This window comes from Bipolaris victoriae (genome assembly GCF_000527765.1).
Source record: "Bipolaris victoriae FI3 unplaced genomic scaffold scaffold_127, whole genome shotgun sequence".
NCBI lineage: Eukaryota > Fungi > Ascomycota > Dothideomycetes > Pleosporales > Pleosporaceae > Bipolaris > Bipolaris victoriae.
In genome coordinates, this window is record NW_014575265.1 from 12514 (window position 1) to 34060 (window position 21547).

At 47.8% G+C, this 21547-nt stretch overlaps 9 protein-coding genes across 9 annotated transcripts; 5 read left to right on the forward strand and 4 right to left on the reverse strand.

Moving 5' to 3' along the window:
* Positions 1–253: 253 nt before the first annotated feature.
* On the forward strand, positions 254–3986 carry COCVIDRAFT_20004 (hypothetical protein; the record flags this gene model as incomplete). The annotated part of the gene is made up of 5 exons (XM_014696292.1): positions 254–646; positions 823–2860; positions 2954–3157; positions 3373–3411; positions 3622–3986. The coding sequence occupies 5 exons, from the start codon at positions 254–256 to the stop codon at positions 3984–3986; spliced, it is 3039 nt and encodes a 1012-aa protein (XP_014551778.1).
* Positions 3987–4442: 456 nt separating this feature from the next.
* On the forward strand, positions 4443–4733 carry COCVIDRAFT_111978 (hypothetical protein; the record flags this gene model as incomplete). Its single annotated transcript, XM_014696304.1, has 1 exon — positions 4443–4733. One exon carries the CDS (start codon positions 4443–4445, stop codon positions 4731–4733), a length of 291 nt encoding a protein of 96 aa, XP_014551790.1.
* Positions 4734–7389: 2656 nt separating this feature from the next.
* Positions 7390–9006, reverse strand: COCVIDRAFT_41939 (hypothetical protein; the record flags this gene model as incomplete). The annotated part of the gene is made up of 5 exons (XM_014696305.1): positions 7390–7719; positions 7798–7817; positions 7860–8000; positions 8038–8724; positions 8937–9006. The coding sequence occupies 5 exons, from the start codon at positions 9004–9006 to the stop codon at positions 7390–7392; spliced, it is 1248 nt and encodes a 415-aa protein (XP_014551791.1).
* A 338-nt stretch (positions 9007–9344) lies between these two features.
* Positions 9345–10518, reverse strand: COCVIDRAFT_41940 (hypothetical protein; the record flags this gene model as incomplete). The annotated part of the gene is made up of 4 exons (XM_014696306.1): positions 9345–9513; positions 9576–9725; positions 9923–10266; positions 10321–10518. The coding sequence occupies 4 exons, from the start codon at positions 10516–10518 to the stop codon at positions 9345–9347; spliced, it is 861 nt and encodes a 286-aa protein (XP_014551792.1).
* Positions 10519–10890: 372 nt separating this feature from the next.
* COCVIDRAFT_41941 (hypothetical protein) lies at positions 10891–12160 on the forward strand (the record flags this gene model as incomplete). The annotated part of the gene is made up of 4 exons (XM_014696307.1): positions 10891–11034; positions 11094–11348; positions 11378–11781; positions 12118–12160. 4 exons carry the CDS (start codon positions 10891–10893, stop codon positions 12158–12160), a joined length of 846 nt encoding a protein of 281 aa, XP_014551793.1.
* A 131-nt stretch (positions 12161–12291) lies between these two features.
* Positions 12292–13332, reverse strand: COCVIDRAFT_41942 (hypothetical protein; the record flags this gene model as incomplete). Its single annotated transcript, XM_014696308.1, has 3 exons — positions 12292–12801; positions 12962–13197; positions 13248–13332. 3 exons carry the CDS (start codon positions 13330–13332, stop codon positions 12292–12294), a joined length of 831 nt encoding a protein of 276 aa, XP_014551794.1.
* Positions 13333–13552: 220 nt separating this feature from the next.
* Positions 13553–15135, forward strand: COCVIDRAFT_41943 (hypothetical protein; the record flags this gene model as incomplete). Its single annotated transcript, XM_014696309.1, has 7 exons — positions 13553–13783; positions 13840–14031; positions 14109–14240; positions 14301–14495; positions 14546–14663; positions 14716–14920; positions 14988–15135. 7 exons carry the CDS (start codon positions 13553–13555, stop codon positions 15133–15135), a joined length of 1221 nt encoding a protein of 406 aa, XP_014551795.1.
* Positions 15136–15847: 712 nt separating this feature from the next.
* On the reverse strand, positions 15848–17107 carry COCVIDRAFT_111963 (hypothetical protein; the record flags this gene model as incomplete). Its single annotated transcript, XM_014696310.1, has 2 exons — positions 15848–16965; positions 17020–17107. 2 exons carry the CDS (start codon positions 17105–17107, stop codon positions 15848–15850), a joined length of 1206 nt encoding a protein of 401 aa, XP_014551796.1.
* Positions 17108–17657: 550 nt separating this feature from the next.
* Positions 17658–21540, forward strand: COCVIDRAFT_111943 (hypothetical protein; the record flags this gene model as incomplete). The annotated part of the gene is made up of 5 exons (XM_014696311.1): positions 17658–17767; positions 17820–17923; positions 17970–19593; positions 20482–20591; positions 20639–21540. The coding sequence occupies 5 exons, from the start codon at positions 17658–17660 to the stop codon at positions 21538–21540; spliced, it is 2850 nt and encodes a 949-aa protein (XP_014551797.1).
* Positions 21541–21547: the final 7 nt, after the last annotated feature.

Sequence of the window (21547 nt, forward strand, 5' to 3'; positions counted from 1 at the left end):
AGTAGCTGGGTGTTAGGTTCAGCGAGTGCAGCTCCTTAGACTTAGAACAACTATCTCAATGTACTCACGCTGTGAAACTTCTAGCATAATACATTAGACGTCCACATGCTATTGCGCGAGATGCTGGACGCACGCGGGAGTGCGGGTGGAGGCTGTGGTTGGACACAGCTTTGGAGAGCTCACGGCGCTTGCCTTTTCGGGCGCGCTCAGTCTTCGAAGCGGACTCAAGACAGTGGCGGCGCGGGCGCAGCTCATGGCGACAAAGTGGGGCGAAGAGCGAGGGACGATGCTGGCCATCCACGCGACGCGCGACGTCGTCGAGCAGGTCATATCCAAGGTGGGTGGCGGCGAGCTCGAGGTTGCGTGCTACAATGCCGTGGCCAGCCAGGTGGTGGGCTCTGCATCGGCTGTGGCGCGTGCTGAGGCGGTGCTCGCGGGTGAGGCGCAGTTTGGCAGTGTTCGCAGCCAGCGTGTCGACGTGACGCATGGCTTCCACTCCAAGTTCACTGAGCCGCTGCTCGACGAGCTGTCCCAGCACACGCGCCAGCCCGTCTACTTTGTCGACGCCGTCCGCCGCATCGAAGCACGCCTGGGCCCGCGCTGCCTGTGGCTCGAGGCTGGCACAGACTCACCCATCGTGCCCATGGTCAAGCGGGCCGGCTGAGTCACGTCTACCTACGACTTTGTTCGCTCCTCGCACTGGGTCCTCAGCCTTGGCACTCGAGCTGTGGCCGCCATCAAAGTCCCATCCCCTCCAGTTGCTCCTGATGAAAGCTCTGCAATTGCACTTTGTGACACAGTCCCATAGACACCTTCATCCAGGTTGTCGGCCTCCTCATCAACAGCAGTGACGCCTGCATCCCTGACCATGTCTTCGTCGCCACTGGCCTTGACAGTGCTACGCTGTCTCAAGCCTGTGACTTTGCTGCCACTGACTCATGGACTGTGTATGCTGTCTTCAGGTCTACTAGTGACACGACGGCCACGGGCGACGTCTTTGTCATGGCTTGCGACGACACTGTAGCCTTAACCGTCATGGACGTCGCCTTCACCCGACTGCCCATTGCAACGCTGGAGAAACTGCTGGATACGGCAAATTCTACCCCTGCTTCCCGTAAGGATGCTGCTCTCCCTAAGCACTATGCTCCCCAAAAGCATGCTACGACGGCAGTTCCAAGTCGACACGCTGTGCCTGATTTGGTTGCTGCTGACGAATATCCCGCCCACAATTATTCCGAGAGTGAAGGCAGTGTTCCCCCTCCACCTAGTGAGCAAGACGACAGTAGTCTCCGCAAGACGATTGCTATGTACACCGATGTATCGATAGATTCTATTGCTGCACAAGCCACCATGGCAGATTTGGGTGTCGACTCTCTAGCCGCCGTGGAATTTGAAGAGGACTTGCGGTCGCAATCCGGCAAGGACATCGAATCAGCCGACCTCCTTGCCAGTACTCTCAACGTCTTATCACAGCTGGTCCTAACTTCAGTCTCCAAATCGCAGTCAAAGACCAAATCGACCAAAGCTCATGTTGTCCAAATGGATCCCCTTCTACAGGTTCGCGCGGCTGCAAGCAGCGCTGGTCGGCAGCGCCTCCTGGAAATCGTTTCCGACGCTTGCGGCGCTCCGCCTGCGGATATCAAAGATTCGCACACGCTTCGTGATTTGGGTGCTGACTCCCTGGCCTCAGTGGAGCTGAGTAGTGACCTTGAAAATGCCTTTTCCGTCCAAATTGACGAAAACGATCTGCATCTCGACTCCACTGTGGCGGAGATCATCAAATATCTCGGTTTTGGCAATGAGAGCGAACAAAGTACGCCAAGCATGCAGACGCCGACGCCGATTTCCATTTCCATTTCCATTTCCACACAGGCAACCCATTCTCACTCACAGACCTCGGCGCCAGCCCCTCAAGGGGAACCGAATGCCATCCGCCAGCGCGTGGCCCAGATTATATCCGATGCATGTGGAGCACTAGCTGAGGACATAAACGGAAACGATTTACTTCGTGACTTAGGTGTCGACTCATTGTCAGCGATGGAGCTGAAGAATGAGCTTGAGGACGAGTTCAACGTCGAGCTGGACGACGATCTCCTGGATTTGTCCGTCTCAGAAACTCTCAAAAGCTGCGGAGGTGTTCTCATAAATTTTGGAAATGCCTCAACCATATCTAGTAGCACAACCGCCAGTCGACCTCCGACATCCAAACCAGCCAATAGCAACTTGCCAAAGGTACCCACGGACCTGGCGAGTCCCTTTGACTCTCTTGTCATTAGTGAGAAGGACTATGCTGCCAAGGCGAGAAAATGCGGATTTCTAGACTTTGGTGCTAATGTGTCTTCCCGGCAAGACGAGCTTATGCTGGCTTACATTGTCGGGGCGTTGGTAGAGCTCGGCGTCGACCTGCGGAAGATGAAAGAGGGCACTCCATTGCCACCATTTGCTTATAGAAGCAAGCATGCTTACGATCGACAAATACAGAGAATCTGGGTTATTTTGGGCAAACATGGATTGGTCAACGCAGCTGGCACATCACGACACGTACGAGGAGCTACCAAATGCCCGCAAAGCACTTCAAAAGATCTCCTTGGGAGGATGCGACAAGATTTCCCAGCCTACAATTGCGAATTCTCATTGAGGAACTTGACTGAATCTCAACTTGGGCAGTGCCTCGCCGGAAAGCAAGATCCAATCGCTCTCATGTTCAAAACACATGATGCGCAAGCCGTTATGGAGGACTTTTATCTCAACTCCTCGATGCTTGCCACTACTACAGAGATGCTCGTGGGTACCATCGTCGATGCTGTTTCCAGATCCAAAATTCACAACCTGGTTAACATTTTGGAGATTGGCGCTGGCTGTACGTACATACCCGATTCAAAAGGAATAGTGACATTTTGCTAACAAGGTTTTTCAGTCGGCGGGACAACAGGAAAGCTTGTATAAAGTCTAGACAAATTGGGTCGGCCCGTCAACTACACTTTCACTGACATATCCCCCACGCTTGTCGGGCGTGCGCTCAAGGTGTTTTCCGACCAATATCCATGGCTACACTTCCAGACTTGGAACATGGAACAAACCCCTCCCCTCGCCCTCTGTACAACAGGACCTTTCGATGTCATCATTGGTACAAATTCTGTGCATGCTACTCAGGATCGTACGTCGACACTCAATCGCCTGAAGTAGCTGCTCCACTCTACGGGCTTTGTCATTCTTTCAGAGGTCACAGAGATCCTCGATTGGTATAACATCACCTATGCTCTCCTAGACAGCTGGTGGTCCGACAGAGATGGTTGCTACCCACTTCGGCCTGCTGAGACTTAGATGAGATGTTTCAAGAATGCTGAATTTGCTGTTGCGTCTCACTCGCAGGGTCCGAGTGCGGATCTGAACACACAAAAACTACTCATTGTGAGTATGAGAAACGACGTAGAAGCACTGCATCGTGCGCCTCTACGACCGAAGTTGGAAACAGTTGTCTACAAAATGATTGATGGCGTGGACATCCACGCCTATGTGTTCTTTCCACAGCAGCCGCCCGCTACCGCCATGCCTCTTGGTACGAATTCCCAACAGTAACTCTACATACTTGAGATACATCTCCTTGACATGGTTTAATAGCTCTCATGATTCATCGTGGGGGTCACGTGACCCTTTCTCGCAAGGCAGTTCGCCCCGCGCAAACAAACTTTCTACTCGAGAATGGTGTTTTGCCAATTAGCATAGATCATCGACTCTGTCCAGAAGTCAACATCATAGATGGTCCTATCGCAGACACTCTTGATGCGTACAAATGGATGACAACCGCCTTACCCGATCTAGCACGAGCAAAGAGCATTGTAGTCGACCCTCAACAAGTTGTAGTCATTGGCTGGTCCACTGCAGGCCATTTTGCCATTACAACTGCGTGGACGGCCAAGTCCGCTGTTGCGAGACTACCACGTGCCATTCTGAGCTTCTATTTTCCCAGACTTCGAGCCTGGTGATTTGGATCAGCGCCGAGCTGAAGAGTATCCAGAGAGAACAATGAAGTTGAAAGATATCATCAAGGCACTGCCAAAGAAACCCGTAAGATAACTCCCCACTATGGCTATACATGGAAACAAAAAACTCACAGTATTCGATCTAGATCACCCAATACGACGGTAACGGAACTGATACCACTGGCTTGGGCTGGGTCCGGGCTGGAGATCTCCGCTCTGAGCTCGTTTTATCACTTTTCAAGAAGGGCAATAGACTCCCTCTTCTTCTGAACGGCCTTCCTAAAGCCAGCAATGACGAAGTTGACTCATCTGAAGACGATTCCGAGGAAGATTCCGGAGACAGCGACGAAGATACAGTACTAGGACAAAAATACTGTCGCGCTACTAGTGACGCACGGGCTACCCCACCACAACAACCTAAGATAGACACCTTCTTTAATATCATTTTACACCATCAAAATGAGGCCCTTTAGGGCCCAAATTGCTGCCAGGAGAATGCCGAATGGTGATTTATCAGAAGCCGAGCGCATATATATTTTGACCCAGTGGGAGGGTGGATATTCGGCGCGAGAAACTAGTAACGCGCTTGGCTGCGCGCAACGTACAGTCCAACGAGTAATCCAGCGATTTAAAGCCGACAATACCTACGAAAAGCGCACCCGGATATGCCGCCTAGCAAAGTTAACTAGCAGAGATCATCGGCAGCTGCTACGCGAGGTCAAAAAGTCCCTAAAAATTAAGTACTACTAGCTTGCACAGGCCGCTGGCTTAATCAACCTAACCACCATACGAGCTACTCTCTCTAACTGTATAATTTAACGAGCGCTCGCTGCTGAAGGTTATTATAAGTTTAGGGCTGCTCGTAGGCCCAAACTTAATAACTCAGTGGCCTAATCAAGGCTCAATTTTGCACAACAGTGGCGTATTTTTGGGTGGCTTAATACTACATTTCGGTTCAGCGATGAGTGCTCTATTGCGCGCGGCTCTGGCCACAACACAACCTGGGTATGGAGGCTCCCGCACCAGAAATGGGAGCGCGAAATGATAGAACTGGTCTCTACTGGCTGTTAACCCGCAATTATGGTGTGGGGATCGATTTGGGTCACTCTAAATGGGGGTGTTAGGCGCAGCCCACTGGTGATTATGCAGCGGGACGAGACAGCCGCACACAACGGATATAGTGCCTGGTCATATATCCAAGCGTTACAGGAAGGCTTACTGCCTAATTACAGGCCGGGCGAGTGATTTATGCAGGACAACGCACGTATCTATACTGCCCGACGGTGCAGGACTTGGTTGTAAGATCACAACATCACAGTTGCTATTTGGCCCCCCTACTCCCCAGACCTTAACCCTATTGAATACCTCTAGTGGGCACTAAAAAAGAAACTCTATGAGCTCTATCCCCAGTTCGATGACATGGGAGAGTCCCAAGAAGACTGGGATAATTTCAAAGCTGGCTTGAAAGTTGCTTAGGCTGCCATACCAGATACTCTGGTCACCTAGCTACTTCGCAGTGTACCGCAACGCCTCGCCGCAGCAATTAAGGCAAAGGGGTACCAAACTAAGTATTGAGACTATTGCGATTACTTTGCAACACTAATTAACAAAAAATATCATGTTTTAGTTGAGTTATCGCGACTTCAAATCTGCAAAAAAAGAGGTGATGGTGGCCCGAGCGCTTAGCGCGACATTACTTTTGTCGGGTCACTGTAACATTGAGGACGGTGATGCTTGGCTTCGTGCCCCAGATCCTGAGCGCGTGGCAGCCATCAGTCCGCTTGCGCAGCTTCGGCGTGGCAATTACACTGTCCCGACATTTGTCATCCATGGCACGAATGACGACATTGTACCTTATCATACTGCTATTGCGTTTGTCGATGCTTTACGCAAACCTGGCATCGAAGGACAGCTGCTTACAGTCCAGGGAGCCAGGCATATCCATGATGTCACGTTGGAATCCGGCACTAAAAGGTGGGATGAAACGGTTGCGCCAGGCTATGAGTTTCTCTTCGAGAAGCTGAGAATGTTGAGTCTCATGATGTTATGCTTTTCTGGTATCGAGGTCTGCTTTGTGTACTGTGGCACGATACGTGATCGAGCTCAAAAGATCAGAAGGGCGACCCGCAATCGAGTAGATAGAAATAAGCTAAAGGTTGATCGTTGCAAAGGATTGATTGGAGAAGGTGCCTATCTACGTACGAAAGATAATCGTAATATATACTATACGCTTAGTCACGTGATGCTACACCACAGTACATATGGTATCTCGGTGCTTGAAATGCTTCTCAGGTTTCATTTTCTTTCTACGATCTGTACATATAGTTGTAAATAATCTGTTCAGTTTATTCATCAGGAGTTGATGAATATGATGTTCGAATCATTCATCGTGTTACTACATGATCAATCACGAGCTTCCATTGCACAGCTTGAAGTTTAACTCTACATCTAAAGATTCACCAGACGCGCCTTGATCACTCAATTTTCCTAAACGCAAGCTGCATCTCTCCCATCTATGTACTTAGATCACGTTTCGCTGCAACAAATAAACTAACAAACTCCCAGTGTTATCTCCCTATTCTTTCGCATGGGCGCTCATGATTTAAATGACTAAGCAATGCACTTCATCGTGATATATACGCGGCTACGTAGCAAAAAAAGCCAGTAGCCATCTACTTGACTCGCTTTTGACTGCATGCTACATCGTAAGTGGCTATAATCTTTCCGAAAATTCGACCAGACGCCCTACCCTTCATTGTCACCATTCCTATGATCAGCATTGTTGAAAAATGCCGTGACACCATTTGGAGAGTCGGCCCGTCGGTCAGTCGGTCGGCCACATATCGTCCATGTGTCGCGAACGCAGTATGTACCCGTAACTCGGTGACTTGAATGGTTCGGCCACATTTTCAAAGTGCCCGATTGTCGGTTTGAGGGATCTTTGAGGGAATCACTATCGGAATGGTACCTACGTGCAATCCGGTGAGACGAATATGGATGGTTTAGTGGATGATATATGGGAAGAAGGGAGGGTGTTGTCGACGAGTCGGCCTGAAAAAGGTTACGGGAATAAGATTTGTTGCGATGATACTGCATGAATCGTTTTGATAACGGTCACGTGTATTGGGCGAGCTCTTCGAGCTCCTAAACAATAGTGCTGTTGTTCATAGCTAGATTGAAAGTGAACATGGTAGCCACTGCGCTAGTAATAATCGCTTCTAACGGGCTTTCCCAGACACTGAACGAGCGATGTTAACAGCTCGTTCCATCCCGCAAAAGGCACAAACTACCCATCAACAAAATATAGTATAGTAGTATCTCTAAGTCATGACAAAGAACTTGCCTTGTGGGATACTACAAACCAAGCTACACCCTACAGCCAACATCACCATGAGCTCCGATTCAATCATACGTCCCTAAGTTTCATACGGAGGTTTAGATCTGGTTTCTCTCGCATGATAAAAACTCGCTGCATGTCGATGTTGAAATTGTCATTAGCGAGTTGCCACTCAAACTGCCATACTAGACGAGCCAAAATGAGTTTCGTCTCCGCCATCGCAAGATTCTTGCCAACATAATTGCGTGGCCCTGTACTAAATAGCTGAAACACATCTTTCCTATCTCTTGAGTATTCCCATGGTGCATTGGGAAGCCAACATTCTTGTGCGAACTTTCCAGGATGTGGGAAGTTGCTGGGGAGGTGGTAGGCTGGGTGTTGAGGGACATTGACAATCGTCTATAAAAGGGTAGTTAGTGCTCCTGTGTTCAGAGTCCACGTGTTCTCATTCGGTCGTAATCGAGGAAGTTAACTTACATTTTCTGGTACAGCATGTCCTGCAATGATTGCACCACCCTTCGGAACGATGCGCTACAAACCGGTTGGAACAGGCGGGTAGATGCGCATGCCCTCATTGATGATAGCTTGTAGCATCTTCAACCCACCTACACTTATCATGTTGATATCTTCCTGCTTAGTGAAGGCGGCTGTAATCTCTGTGCGTAGTTTCTGCATCGAGTCTGGGTTCTTTGCCAATAGGTGTGTACATGATTCCACACAGCGCCGTCGCAATAGTCTCGCTTCCACCAATCATGAAAAGACTTGCGTTCGATTCCATCTCCTCGACACTCATGCCTTTTTCATCATTGTTTCGCAGGATATATGTCCAAAAGTCAGATCGATGCGGTTGCTCGCCAGCCGCCAGGCGCTTGTGGACTTTCTCAGTGCTAAGCTTGATATGCTGCATACACGCCTTGATGTTCTTCTTTGTAAAAAGAGCAATGATGAATATCGTGAAAGGTTGGAACAACCTGGGCGCTCCAAAGAACAAAAGCGCTTTGATGAAGGGAAACAGTAGTCCAACCCAAGGGTGGTATCCTCCGTTTGACAAACATCCGAAAGGCTCACCAAATGCCAAATCCCCGATGATATCGAATGCAGTATACTCCAGCCAATTCTTGATATTGATGTCACTCATAGAATTTGCCGCAAGTGCACTTGTCAACTGATCGATGTAGCGCATCACAAGGCCCTCTTGAGCTCGCATTGCCTTATCGCTGAATGCATGGTTGACAGTTCTTCGTTGCCGTGAATGGTCTGCGTTGTTGGCTAATAAGAGATGGTCGACAGTCTTGTGGCTGCGAGTCATGCCCCACTTTGCAAAGTTTCGGTTTGGTCCATATCCATAGACGTCAGTCCACGCTTCAGCTGCAGTGAATGACACCATATCTGGTGAAATACGCACTGCTCGCCATATTTGGCATGCAGTGAAGTGTGATCGTGTGGCAGGTATCCGCTGAGGATCGATTGAGCGTGGGGGATGTGCGTTATCGCGCGGCTCATGGGACCGGGGAACCATGTCAAAGGATGGAGTATTACTCGGTAGAAGGCACGAAGTACAAAAAAACGACAAGAGCTAGATGTTGTTAGTCGGGGCATTGGTACGATGTGCTCACCACTCACAAGACAGGCGGCTAGCAACCATTTAGGCATACTCAACATCTCAACAGGTTGAAGTATCGCCATTGTGGCTCTTTCCAATGACCTTCAGTGATCAGTTGCAACTACGCATTCCAGAAGCCACCTTTCTAGAATATTGATGGTATAATTGCTACCTTTGGCATCGGCTAGTTCTGAGAGTGAAGGCTCGGCTATATATGTACCTACACGATTCCTTCCAAACCGTCATACTGTTGCGCTACAAGAAAACATTGAGGGTGGGGACTGTGGTGGAAACCTCACAGGACTATGAAATACAGATATCCGCGATAAGCAGATAGTCGCCGCTAGCCTCTACCGCTATGGGACCTGTACTTCAGATAGCACCTGGCCTCCTAACCAAACCTGTCATGTTCTGATATCGATCAGCACCCCCATATGTATCCACTCTTTTCCCAAATATGCGATCCACAATTTCCTTCAGGGAACTTCAGGGGAACTTCAGGATAGATTTCCTGCAAGCGTGGACGAAGCTCGCCCAAGAATTTTGTTTTGGCCTCTTTCATCTCGGACGACTTCGTGTTGCTGGTTAAACTATACCAAATAGCGCATTAGTTTTTCTCTAGTCATAGGATTAATCTCCACAGTATACGTACTCTCCGCAAACTTTGCAGTCCATCAGGAATGCACCGTGACACTCCTCGCCAAGTTCGGGCTTCACACCAAAAACCAGAGTGCGGCTGCCAACTTCGGTGGACCGTGCAACGATTCCAATGATAAAGCGCCTGATCACACAAGCAATCCAGCTTTCATCATCGCGCACAAGATTGTTTGGCAGAGGCCGGGTGTCAGGCAGGTAATGAGTACGTTTGACTGATCGGACAACGGGTATCGTTGCGCCAGGTCGCGCACCACCCACATAAGCAGGAGTTTGGAGACGCCATAGCTGTGGTCGATTGTTAGCTAGTGCGCAGCAAGAGTCACTACGCCAAGTCAGATTTACCGATTGCTCATGTCAACGTGCTCTTCCGAATTGAGTGCCGTAAGGAGACTGCGTGGACGGGACTTTTCCTTCAAGGGTGCAAGGAACTGGAGGTCGCTTCCTACAAAAGCCAGTCTTCCCCGACTTCCAGTTTCGGCCGCGGATTCTTGAAGTTTGGGGATAACAAGATAGCCGAGAAGCGCTGGACCGATAACATTTACTGCTACTTGACTCTCGCATCCTTCAACCGAAGTGAATTTGCTGGTCATGATGCCCGCATTCTGTATAACGGCGTCCAAGCGGTCCAATGTCTTGATACGCCCACCAAACTTCTTCACAGACGCGAATTTGCTGAGATCCAGCTCCTACACTTCGACATTGCTTATAGGAAGGGATAGTGCAGACGAGATCTCTTTCACAACCTGTTCGCCTTTTTGAACATTGCGCACTGCAAGGATGAGCTTCGACGCCCCAAGACGCAGTACATGTTTCGCTGCTTCGTATATAAGACCAGATGTGGTGCCTGTCACAACAACTGTTTGGTCGGAGAAATCGGACGAGGGCACCGGTGGCCTGACGAAGAACTGGGAGTGAAGGATTGTAGTTGCGAAACCCATGGTGACACGATTGGTATTCCGGATATGGTGGCAGATGACCCCTCAGCTTGGGGGTCTTGGAAGTTGTATAGCATGGCGATTATTGGAGAACGTTGATCTCCGTGTCTACTATCTCCGGTAATGCGCGCACAAATTTACAAACACCTATCTCCGTATGTGGGATGCTACTGATACTTACTGGGGTTGCTGGATGCAGCCACCGAATCAAATGTACCCGAAACGGACCGACGTGCCCGACTTGTACATTGTGAACCACGAACTGATGATGTTTTTTATATATGATGCATCAGGTATACAACGTACTAGTATCGTCAACTGCTTATCATCAACACAAGGGTGCTACATTACGCAAAGATCTTGAATTGGAGAAAGATGGCAGTTGTCCTCCCCTCGAACACAGATACTCCTGTGGGAGGTACTTCGAAGTACTTCAACACCGATGCACTCGTCGACGGCTCGGCACCTAAAGTCGCAAACAGTGCTGGCTTCTTCAATGCCACTGTCGCAGCCAATCATGTACGATTCTCAGAGTCCAGCAGACCCCCTTCGAACATAAGGCTGATTTGTATCAATAGGATCAAGGTGCTGAAGAGCTTGCGCTATTGAAATACGTATACAGCCGCCCGGATCTAGAACAAATACGCGGCAACCCAGATGCGGTCTGCAACGCCATTGACGACTTCGCTGCCACGATCCCGCGGGGGTCGATGACCATTGGCTTAGAGAAACGCAAATTCATAACGAAACCTCTCACTACCGCTGAGCCAGCACCAACCCTGTTTCTCGAATTTGGCTCCTATGTTGGCTACTCTGCCATCTGCCTTGCTAGTGTTATGATGGCCCGGGCTGGCCAGGACAGCGTGTTCGCTATATATCATTCGAAAAGAACCCCATAATCGCAGCCGTTACTGCCAGTCTTGCCGATCTAGCAGTTTTACGAGACTTTGTCACCATACATGTTGTTTCAGCTTCGGGGTCGTTGGCACGCCTCGTCAAGGAGGGAACAGTGTCAGAAAGCACTGTTGACTTCATGCTTCTGGATAATTGGAAAGACTTTTATATTGCCGATTTGCAACTGTGCGAAAAGCTTTCCTTACTCAAATCTGACTCTGTTGTTTTAGTTGATAACATCATCTTCCTGGGTGCCCCGGAGTATCTAGCATATGTCCAGGTGGGTAAGGCGGAGGCCTCACCAGATGGATTTAGCTATGCGACTGAGACAGCAGATTTCACCCTTCCTTTCGGTGGCCCTGTAAGTAACATGTTTCCTCTGTTGATATTATTACTGACATGAATAAGATCAACTCGCTATCTCCACCGCATCTTAGGCCGATATGTCTTCCTGGTGTAAAGTCATGAAACGACACCATGACCCTAACAATACTCGATTGCTTTTCTTGAAGATTCATAGCTTGGCCAAATAACACGTCTTACTCATGCCATGCATTTTGTGCGTAATGCATACACAAAATGTCATCATCGTCTTGTAACTCAACCCTACCAAGTCATGAATAATTTATGAAGCCAAAGTTTTGCAAGTGCTTCCGAGGAAACCTTTTTTTATTGAGCTTCTAGCACCCTTTTCTTTGGCTTGATAAGATTCCTAAAGTTATACCGCTATTTAGCGATCTTGCATCATTAATTCTACAATAGTATTCAGTGCGTCATTTTCACGATCGTAGCCTACTTGACATGTTCCTCAATTTCATTCATGCTATACTGGGAAAGTTACCTAGAAGATCCAGCCCTTGCCAATAAACGAAAGAGAATCTATCATCCATCATTTCCATCGGTCCTGAAACGCGGAAAGAGTTTCCTTACAGCGCCGCATTCAATCGAATGCCGCGCTTCGTCCCCCATAGTTGTGTTGTTGATGTTTTCGATTTGAAGTCTGATAGTTCTTTCACGAGCGAACGGAAAATTGCTTCCGTATAATATGTGATCTGTACCAGCAAAATCTTGCAAAAGTTTAATGGGTGCCTCGAATCCCGTCAATGCAAGATCAAAGTAAAATGATTTTGCTTCCCTTATGAAGTCTTCGGCTGTTTTATCTTTCAGTCCAAGGTCAGCTGTTTGGTGCGCATCTCTCGTCGCCACGTATGGGAGCGTGCCGCCACCGTGAGATAGTATGATTTTACAGTTCGAAAAGTCATGAACAACCTTGGACGTGATGAGGCTTATTGCTGTTCGGGTTATCTCGTGAGGAAAATCGATCATAGGTCGAGGAATAGTAGGGTCAGGCGGGGCGCCCCGAGTTTTACCAAAGGTTGGATGGATGAAAAACTACTGTTGCGACTGTGAAGTTCCTCCCAAAGTGAATGAAAGCCCTTGTGGCCCAAGTACTTGTCGTCATAACTCGACAACAATGCGACTCCTTCTGCCTTCAGTACGTCGAGTGAGTAGCATACTTCCTCTAGAGAAGCGTCGATCTAAGTAGGAGTACGGATGCAAAGAAACCAAATCGCCGTGGGTGATTGGTCGAGATCTCCTTAGCGTACTCATTGACCGATCGGCATAGTTTTGTAGCTTCCTCGGCAGATGAGGCGAACGCAAGACCTGTAGCGCTCAACGATAGAATCGAGACGTCGATATCGTTGCGGTTCATGAACTGTAGGTCCAGTTCTACATCCCATGAAGGTAGCGTAAGTCCCTTGGGAATTCCAGCTGCATTTTTCCATTCTGCCAAAGAAATCAGTTCTAGTCTGAACAAACTATCATAAATGACGCACTCTGTATGTATTCAGTCGGCAGCATATGATGATGAACTTCAACCCTCTCATCTTGAATTTTGTTATTTTGTAGTCTTGTGCACATTTCATGGGTCTTCATCGAGCATAATTATTGTTGGGTGCAAATACTTCGGCCGAATTCCGCATTGACACCGAACCGGGCCCCATCTATATTTGCCCGACTCATTAACCCTCACCGACTTAGTCTATTACTAGAATAGAGAACCTGTTACCACGGGCCATTCGATTGGATTATATATTGTTATTCCCCTCATGAGTGATGTAAACACCCGCCATTTGCAAACATGGCAGCACACTTAGTTTTCGGACTACTCTGGTCGGTCAATCTGGCATGGGCAGCGACTCCAGGAGAAATCCAAAATTACCTCAAAACTCAACTATCCTCTAGCTCGGAAGTTGTACTTTCTAGTTCTCAGGCCTACACAACCGAGATCAAGCAAAGGTGGGACGCCTATGATCCGCCATCCTTTGTTGTGGTTGTAAAGCCTGCTACTGCCAATGATGTCGCGACAATCGTAAGTTCAAAAAATGTCATGTTTACAAGTGCTTCGGTTCTAACACCCGTGCGAAGGTCCGTTACACTTCAAGCAACAGCATCCCATTCATGGGAACAGGTGGCGGCCATGGTTATACCACGACTACTAGCGCCCTGAAGAACGGAATCAACATAGATCTCAGTGGCTTCAAGGAGGTATCAATTGATTTTGCAGCAAGCACAATGACCATTGGCGGCGCTGTCACCTTTGTAGAGGTTCTGAATCCCGTGTAACAGGCTGGAAAAGAGATACCTATGTTGCTCTTCCCTGATTTCCTCAGTTTGGTAATGACACCCTGTCAGAGACTGGATCCTGCTCATGCGTTGGAATGGTTGGCGCTACCATAGGTGGCGGTATCGGCGTCCACCAAGGTCTTCATGGTTTGATCATAGACGCACTCCAGTCGGTGACTGTTGTGACCGGAAATGGGGATGTTGTTAATGCATCACTTTCCGAAAATAGCGATCTGTTTTGAGGTATCAGAGGCGCCGGACAGAACTTCGGTCTCATAACCTCCGCTACTTACAAACTACATGACCAGACCAACCGCGGCCAGGCTTTGAACGGCGATTTCCTTTCCCAAGTCAGCGCGAATGCTACTATTTTCAACGCCCTGAAGTCTTTCACTCGGAACCAGCCTGATGCTTTTGCCGTTACGAGCGCCATACAATACTCGCACACTTTGAACACGGTTAGTTTAAGAAGCCAATGCTGACTGCAGGGTACTAACAGGGTCTATAGGTCGTAACAATGGTTAGTGCTGTATATGTAGGCCCAGAAAAGGATGGGAGAAAGATCCTTCAGCCACTACTCTCGGTCAAAGCTTTCAAGTCCAATGTGACCATGATTCCATACAACCGTCTTATTCTGGAAAAATTTCTTTGGTATCGATCCTCTTGGCTGTTTCTCAGGTCTTCCTCAACCAGCATATGACATGAATTTGTATCCGTATGATGTTGCAACTTATCAGAAGACGCTTGCTGCGTATATTGATTTCTATGCCACAACTCACCTGGCGACATCATACATGGTCACGGAGATTTTCCCTACTAGAGTCTCACTCAGTATACCAGACGAAGCGACAACGTATCCGTATCGAGCCGCAATGGCGTATCTGTAAGTCTCAACGATAGCCATGTGCGCCCATGTTTACTGGCAACTGATACTTCTGTAGATTCATGAGCTTCAGCGGCTTCACAACGGATGCACAAACATCCGCTATCACGAAGTTCGCGAAAGAGATACGTGGAGATTTTGCAAAGCTCAACGGCGCAAAGGGGCTCGAGGTCTACGTTAACTACACACATGGCGATGAAGGTCGTAATGCTTAGTACACTGCAGCAAAACTTCCGCAACTTGAGCAACTCAAGCGAAAATGGGATCCGCAAAACCTTTTTGATTTCACGAACGGTTTTGCTTACTAGAATGACCAAGGCTTTTGTATACCGCACCAACCGAGCTCTTCAACTCCTTCTATCCGTCTTCAAGAGTGGCGTCTTCTCCAGAAAACGTCAGCTGATCTGGCTCACAGGATACTTGTTTCGCTAATGCTTATGCTTAAGCTCTTCACAGTTTCATGAGCCTTGGCATCAATATAGATAAATCATTTCGTTATCAATGTCAATTTTCTGTGCCCTTTGCCCACTATTACTCCACCCGATATTCTGGCATTATAAGCGCTTAAAACGATTGCCAATCCACAAACGCCGTCTAAGACTACATTCTTATTCAATTCGTATTATCGAATCTTCCCAGTACCTCAGGGCCTTTGTACAACCATCCTTCAGTCAATTGACAAGAAATGACCTGTCGTTTATCATTCATTTATGTTATTCTTTCTTACATCTGCAGAACGTCACAGCAAATATAGGTTTGACGTATCTCTTATAGACAGGAAGAATCGAATTGAGGTGTTTAGAAGAAAACTATTCAACATTACATAGCACCTCGACAAGCACTATCCACCGCCTTATGCTGGTATATGTCTAGACGCAATAAGGAAATGCTCAATCCTTGGACCTGGCGCCCAAAACTATAAAGTCTTTACATTACAACACAGGCCAATGCTGCAATGAGCTGACCAGCTGCCAAAGTGGTGCCTATAACGCTCATTGTTGTTGCTCCTCGTGTTTGGGCTGTGTATCTTCTGCTTAGTCTTTGTCCGATTCGTATGGAAATTGCTTGCCGCTCTTTTTCGAGATCGTGTAGCTTTTGTGCCATAGTCTCTTGGGATGCGAGGCTAGAAAACGTTTCGGTACTGGAGGTTCTGGAAGTTTCGCTTAATGGAGGTGCCAATTTATGAATGCTGGTCGTCGTAGCTTCCTCGCCATCTCCTTTGTAGCTATTTTCCCTCTCAAATTCCTGCTCGATATTCTGTGCAGTCAAAATGAGACTTTGATCATCTCGGTCTATGATTTTCTCCCATTTTTCCCGGATACCTCCAAACGCTACTTTTGTACGCTCAATGTCTTCTTCAACCAGTCGAATGTCTTCAGCCATCTCGGATGTGACTTCGCTAAGCTCGCGCAATGCCTCTCTTCGCCCAGTACTAACAATCTCGTCCATTTGTCGATGAGCCTCGTCTGCCATCACTTGTAATGACCGATAGCGTTTATGAAGATCTTCATATAGTACCTGCCCAGCTTCTGTCTCATAGATCAGTAGGTTCTCATCTACTAGCTGCCGCTGGAATCTCAGGGTAAGTCTTCGATTCTTTTGAACAATATGACGAAGAATCTTTACAGCATCAATCTCGACAGCTGATAGCCTGACTAATTTACCACCGTGTTCGATAATATCGTGGCGAACTTTTTCATAAAACTCTTCATGTCTCTTCTCGGCCTTGGCCAGGTCTTTCACGGAAACCATGTCCCACATAGTTGTTGCAAGGATCACTCCTTTGAATGCCTCCGTTCCACACATCTTCTTGAAAGCATCTAATGCCCGCACGGCGGTGCCTGGAAGACGGTTGTTCGTGATGCAATGGAGATAGATGATACCGCTAAGTCTGATGTCTCTCTCATAGGCAGCTGTTAACCAATATGCCAATTCCTGCAACACCTTGCCATCAGACTGCCGACTGTCATTGAACCCAGGTGTGTCCAAGAGATGTACAGTACGGCCTTGAACTACTGTGGTATGTATCGACACACGGCTAGTGCCTATTTTTTGTTAACTCATGTCGGATGAGTGGGGTTCGGGTTCTTGGATCTTACACGAAAACAGTCCATTGCTCGAGAGTCGTTCTGGTAGTTTAGTACAGTGCTCAATGAAACTAGACTTTCCAACACCAGTCATCCCCATAACTGCTATGAAGATGTCATCTGGGCTATTCAATTTTTATAAGCCTCTATTCTACAATCATTGTGGAAAACATACCTAATAGCCTGTGAGACATGATTCACCATAGTAGTGTCCATAAGAAAGCGTGCTGGGTCACAATGGGATATTCAAAGTCATTGAGATTGCATCCAGTGATTGTCTCCAGCTACTATGTAACATCAGGTAGCGTGTCTGGAGTTCGCCTAGGCGAACTGCATATATCTCTAGGGCAAGGCTGAATCTCGCTTCCCATGTGTCTTTTGGATTTCGCCAATCAGCAACGTACACGTCAGAACCGCCCGACCGGGTGGCCACACAACAGCTCAGGCGCGGATTTTGTGGCTTTAGCCTATTCCATGCACTGCGCAATCCTACGCTCGCTTGTTAGGCTACAGGACACACCAGGAAGAGGCGTAGACGACATACCCTGGCCATTTTAGCGTCGTCTGTGAGGACGTGAACCGTCAGCGACTTGCACAACCAGGCTGAGAGTTCTACCATCTGTCACGACAGCTATTCAGAAGTCTTCGCCATGAGTAACTTGAGTGAAAGCGTCATTCTGAAGCGTAGTGACGATAGGCTAGATACCATGCAGCTATCTCAACAGCATCACAAATCTCCGCACAACGCTTCTTCATCCGAGTACGTCGACAATATATATGGGAAACTTTCATTGCACTGACCGAGCATTTAGATCCATAGCAATTTTGGTTATGGGACTCACTGGTGCTGGCAAAAGCACGTTCATCTCCCAGCTCACCGACCAAGACGCTGGAATTGGGCATTCGTTAGAATCATGTACGTTTGTATAAGATTTCTCGATCTCACCTTCTCACATTTGCAGGTACTACTGATATCATGCCTTATGAGTTCCGTAGAGGTGATGGACGGAAGATCTATCTTATCGACACACCAGGGTTCGATGATACCAGCACAGACGACGCAGGGGTGTTTAAGAAGATTGCATACTTCCTCTGCACACTATATGATCTCTATGGAAGTGAACTTACTATTGGCGGAATGATTTATGCTCACCGAATCACCGATGTGAGAATGTCAGGATCTTCAATCAAGAGCTTACGCATTTTTGAAAAGATTTGTGGCGAGCATTGCTTCAAACATGTCACAGTCGTCACCACCATGTGGAATATGATCAAGACTCAAGAAGCAATCGATGCAGCAACGGTACGCGAAGACACGTTGAAGGAACGGGCAGAGTTCTTTGGCACATTGATAAGAGCTGATGCTCGAATGGAGAGGCACTACGGCGAAGACAGCGCGCGACATATCGTCGAAATGCTTGCTGACAGGCAAAGACATTTTTCTCTACAGCTACAGCAAGAGATGAGAAAAAGCAGAATAATGACTTTGGAGAAAACAACTGCAGGGAAATATTTGGAGGGCGAGCTGGAGAATATGCGCAGAAGATATGAAATGCAGAAGAAAGAACTGGAGGAGAGTGTGGAGGAGTCCTGCGACGACGATGATTTGAGGAGCGAAATTTCAGAAGAGATAAGGGACTGCACAGTCACGGTGAATCGACTTAAGGATGATCAAGGAAGTCTCTCAGTGACACTTGAGGACATGCAACTCGAGCAAAAAGCATGGTATAACAAAAAACATGACGATGTGCCTCAGGATAAGATATTGGAGGAACAGTCTATTCGCATCACCTATGAGCTGCAACAAAAAGTTCTCCAATTGGAAAAGGAAAAGAGGAGACGACTGGAGAAAGAAATTGCTCAGAATGAAAAGATGGAGGAGTTGGAAGAGCGTAACAAAAGACTTGAGGCGGCCCAGAGAGAACTTGAAGCAGCCCAGAAAGAACTTGAGGAGCAACAAGCCTGGCGAGAAAGAGTGAGAAAAAAGAGAAGCCCCCAGTTTGATGTTGTAGGAAGATTTCGCGCATTTCTCGCATCACCGGCAAAGGACCTCAGGGAGCCAGTACCAATAACGCGCCGTGCGGACTCAATGCCATTGGAAGCCAAAACACCAAAAAAATCCCCCGTAAAGCTTACAAGAGGACGAAGTCAGTCCAGAAATGGTCAAAACGGGAAAGCGAATGCCAAACATACAACCCATGTTGATGAACAGGACACAAAGCCATATCACATTTCCTCGAACTCTCAACTCCAATACCATCAGGGATATGATCAGGTTTATCATCCGGGATGCGATGCAGTTGCGATCGGGAATTCAAATCGTCCCAAGCATTCACAACACAGACCTCTTCCAACTTATACGCCTTTAACCCCAGGTTATGCAACTGGCCAGGTTCACTCACTGCCTGGACCCGTCATCGTTGATCCTTACGGACTGAAACGCACGATACCCCCATCCACAGGTTCTCTCACGCGAAGATATGATGATACCACACACACATCCATGCGACAGCCACCACTCCAATCTGGCTCATATCATGACAACCGTTATGATGAACTCAGCTCGCGCGGTCGTAATCAGGCAAGGTAGACCAACAATGCGGCGAGTAGTCTCTTTTCAATCATTTAATATACTCAGTTTCAAACGCCGGCCCTATATATGATTTCAGCCTCGTTATAAGAATTGTTTTTCAGTATTGTTCATAGAAAAGGATGATATGTACACCACAAGAATCGATACATCTTGTCTCTGCTCTTTGCCATATTGCTCAAGCGGGCTCATATACGTCAATAGAAAAACTCCTATTGAAGTGTTATTATGTGCGTATATGATTGGCTATAAGCTGCGGAAAAAGTTTCCAATCTAGTTGTTCTGTGGCGTAGCGAGGTGCATGCACTGCCCCACTTGGGGCAATGCACATTACATGAACCGCGTTATCTGCAGATGAGCTGGCACTCGCCGGTCAGCTCCTTCAGAATGGCTGCCTGGTGGGAATGCATATGGTGGAGTGGTCATGACGCTGGTTCGTCACCGATCAGTTGTACAAACAACCCTATCTCTACTTAGTGAACCCATCCAATTACTAATACTGTGGCTTGTATACGCAAGGGCATAGCACAGCCAGGATTTTGCAGGTGCACTGCTGGTCATGGCGCTTTATTATGGCATGCATGCATCATGATGCACTTGCATTTCCAGCTCGCATAGCCCTGGTCATGCATTGTTGCCTTCTCAACTTGCCTTGCAAGGCCGACTTGAGTCTTGCATCTGCTTTCACAAGGCTAAACTTATATGGCAACTTCTCACTACCTTCAGTTAGAGTTTTCTGTGGAAATTTCTTGATTGTATCGCGCAAACATGACAGCAGATAAAGGAGGCAGGGTAGACAGCCCTCATCGTGAGGAACCTCATCTGCCGAATCTCAAGTACGACCTTTTGCCCCTCATCCGACTGCACACTGACCGCGTCTCAAGGCCCAATGATATTATTATCGCTGTGATGGGTATCACTGGCTGTGGAAAAACAACATTTGTCAATCTGTTTGCAGAAACGCCGCTCGAGGTTGGCCATGGATTGGACTCATGTGAGAGACATTATCTCTATTTTAATCATCACTCTAAACGTTCCTAGGCACAGTATCAGTACAAGTGGCAACTTGCAAAGCCGAAGACGGTACAAAGATTTACCTTGTTGATACTCCAGGATTCGATGACACATATCGCTCCGATTCCGAGATCTTAAGAGAGGTCGCGCTTTGGCTCAACAAAGCACATGTGTCAAATGTAAAGCTCGCGGGTATCATATTCCTTCAGAGAATTTCCGACTTTCGGGTCGGTGGCAGCGGCATCAAGAACATCAAGATGTTCCAGAAACTATGCGGAGAAGATACCCTCGGGAGCGTAGTCTTAGCTACGACGATGTGGGAACAAGCCGGCGAAACTGCTGGAAAAGAGAGGGAAAAGCAATTGAAAAGTGAGCCGCAACTGTGGAAGAAGATGATAGATCATGGTAGTAAAGTTTATCGACACGACAATGGCAAAGCTTCGGCGACCAAGATCATCAACTACTTAATAGCTAGAAAGCGACCAGTCACACTCGACATTCAACGCGAAATGGTTGACCAAGCAAAAGACCTCGTTGACACGGGCGCAGGAAGCGAGCTAGCGTCAACGGTGGAGCTTTTGATCAAGAACTATGAAAGAAAATTGAAAGATCTAGAGAAGGACCTACGGCAGGCGCGAGAACAGCACAATAGAGAGGACCGGGAAATTCTAGAACAAGCCAGGAGAGAATATCAAGAAGGTCTCACAAAGCAGCGACAAGAAATGGTCAACCTGAGAATCAGCTCGGAACAGTTGATTGAGGATGCGAGGAAACGCTTCGAGGAGCAAGAACAGAGGCAGAAAGAGAACATGAAACTTGTACGGGAAGCTCATGTTAAGGACCTCGAGCAGCAAAGAATTTTGGTGCAAAAACAGTTCAGGGAGAGATATCTGCGGGATATGTCTAATGCAGCATGCCTAATAATGTAGATACGAG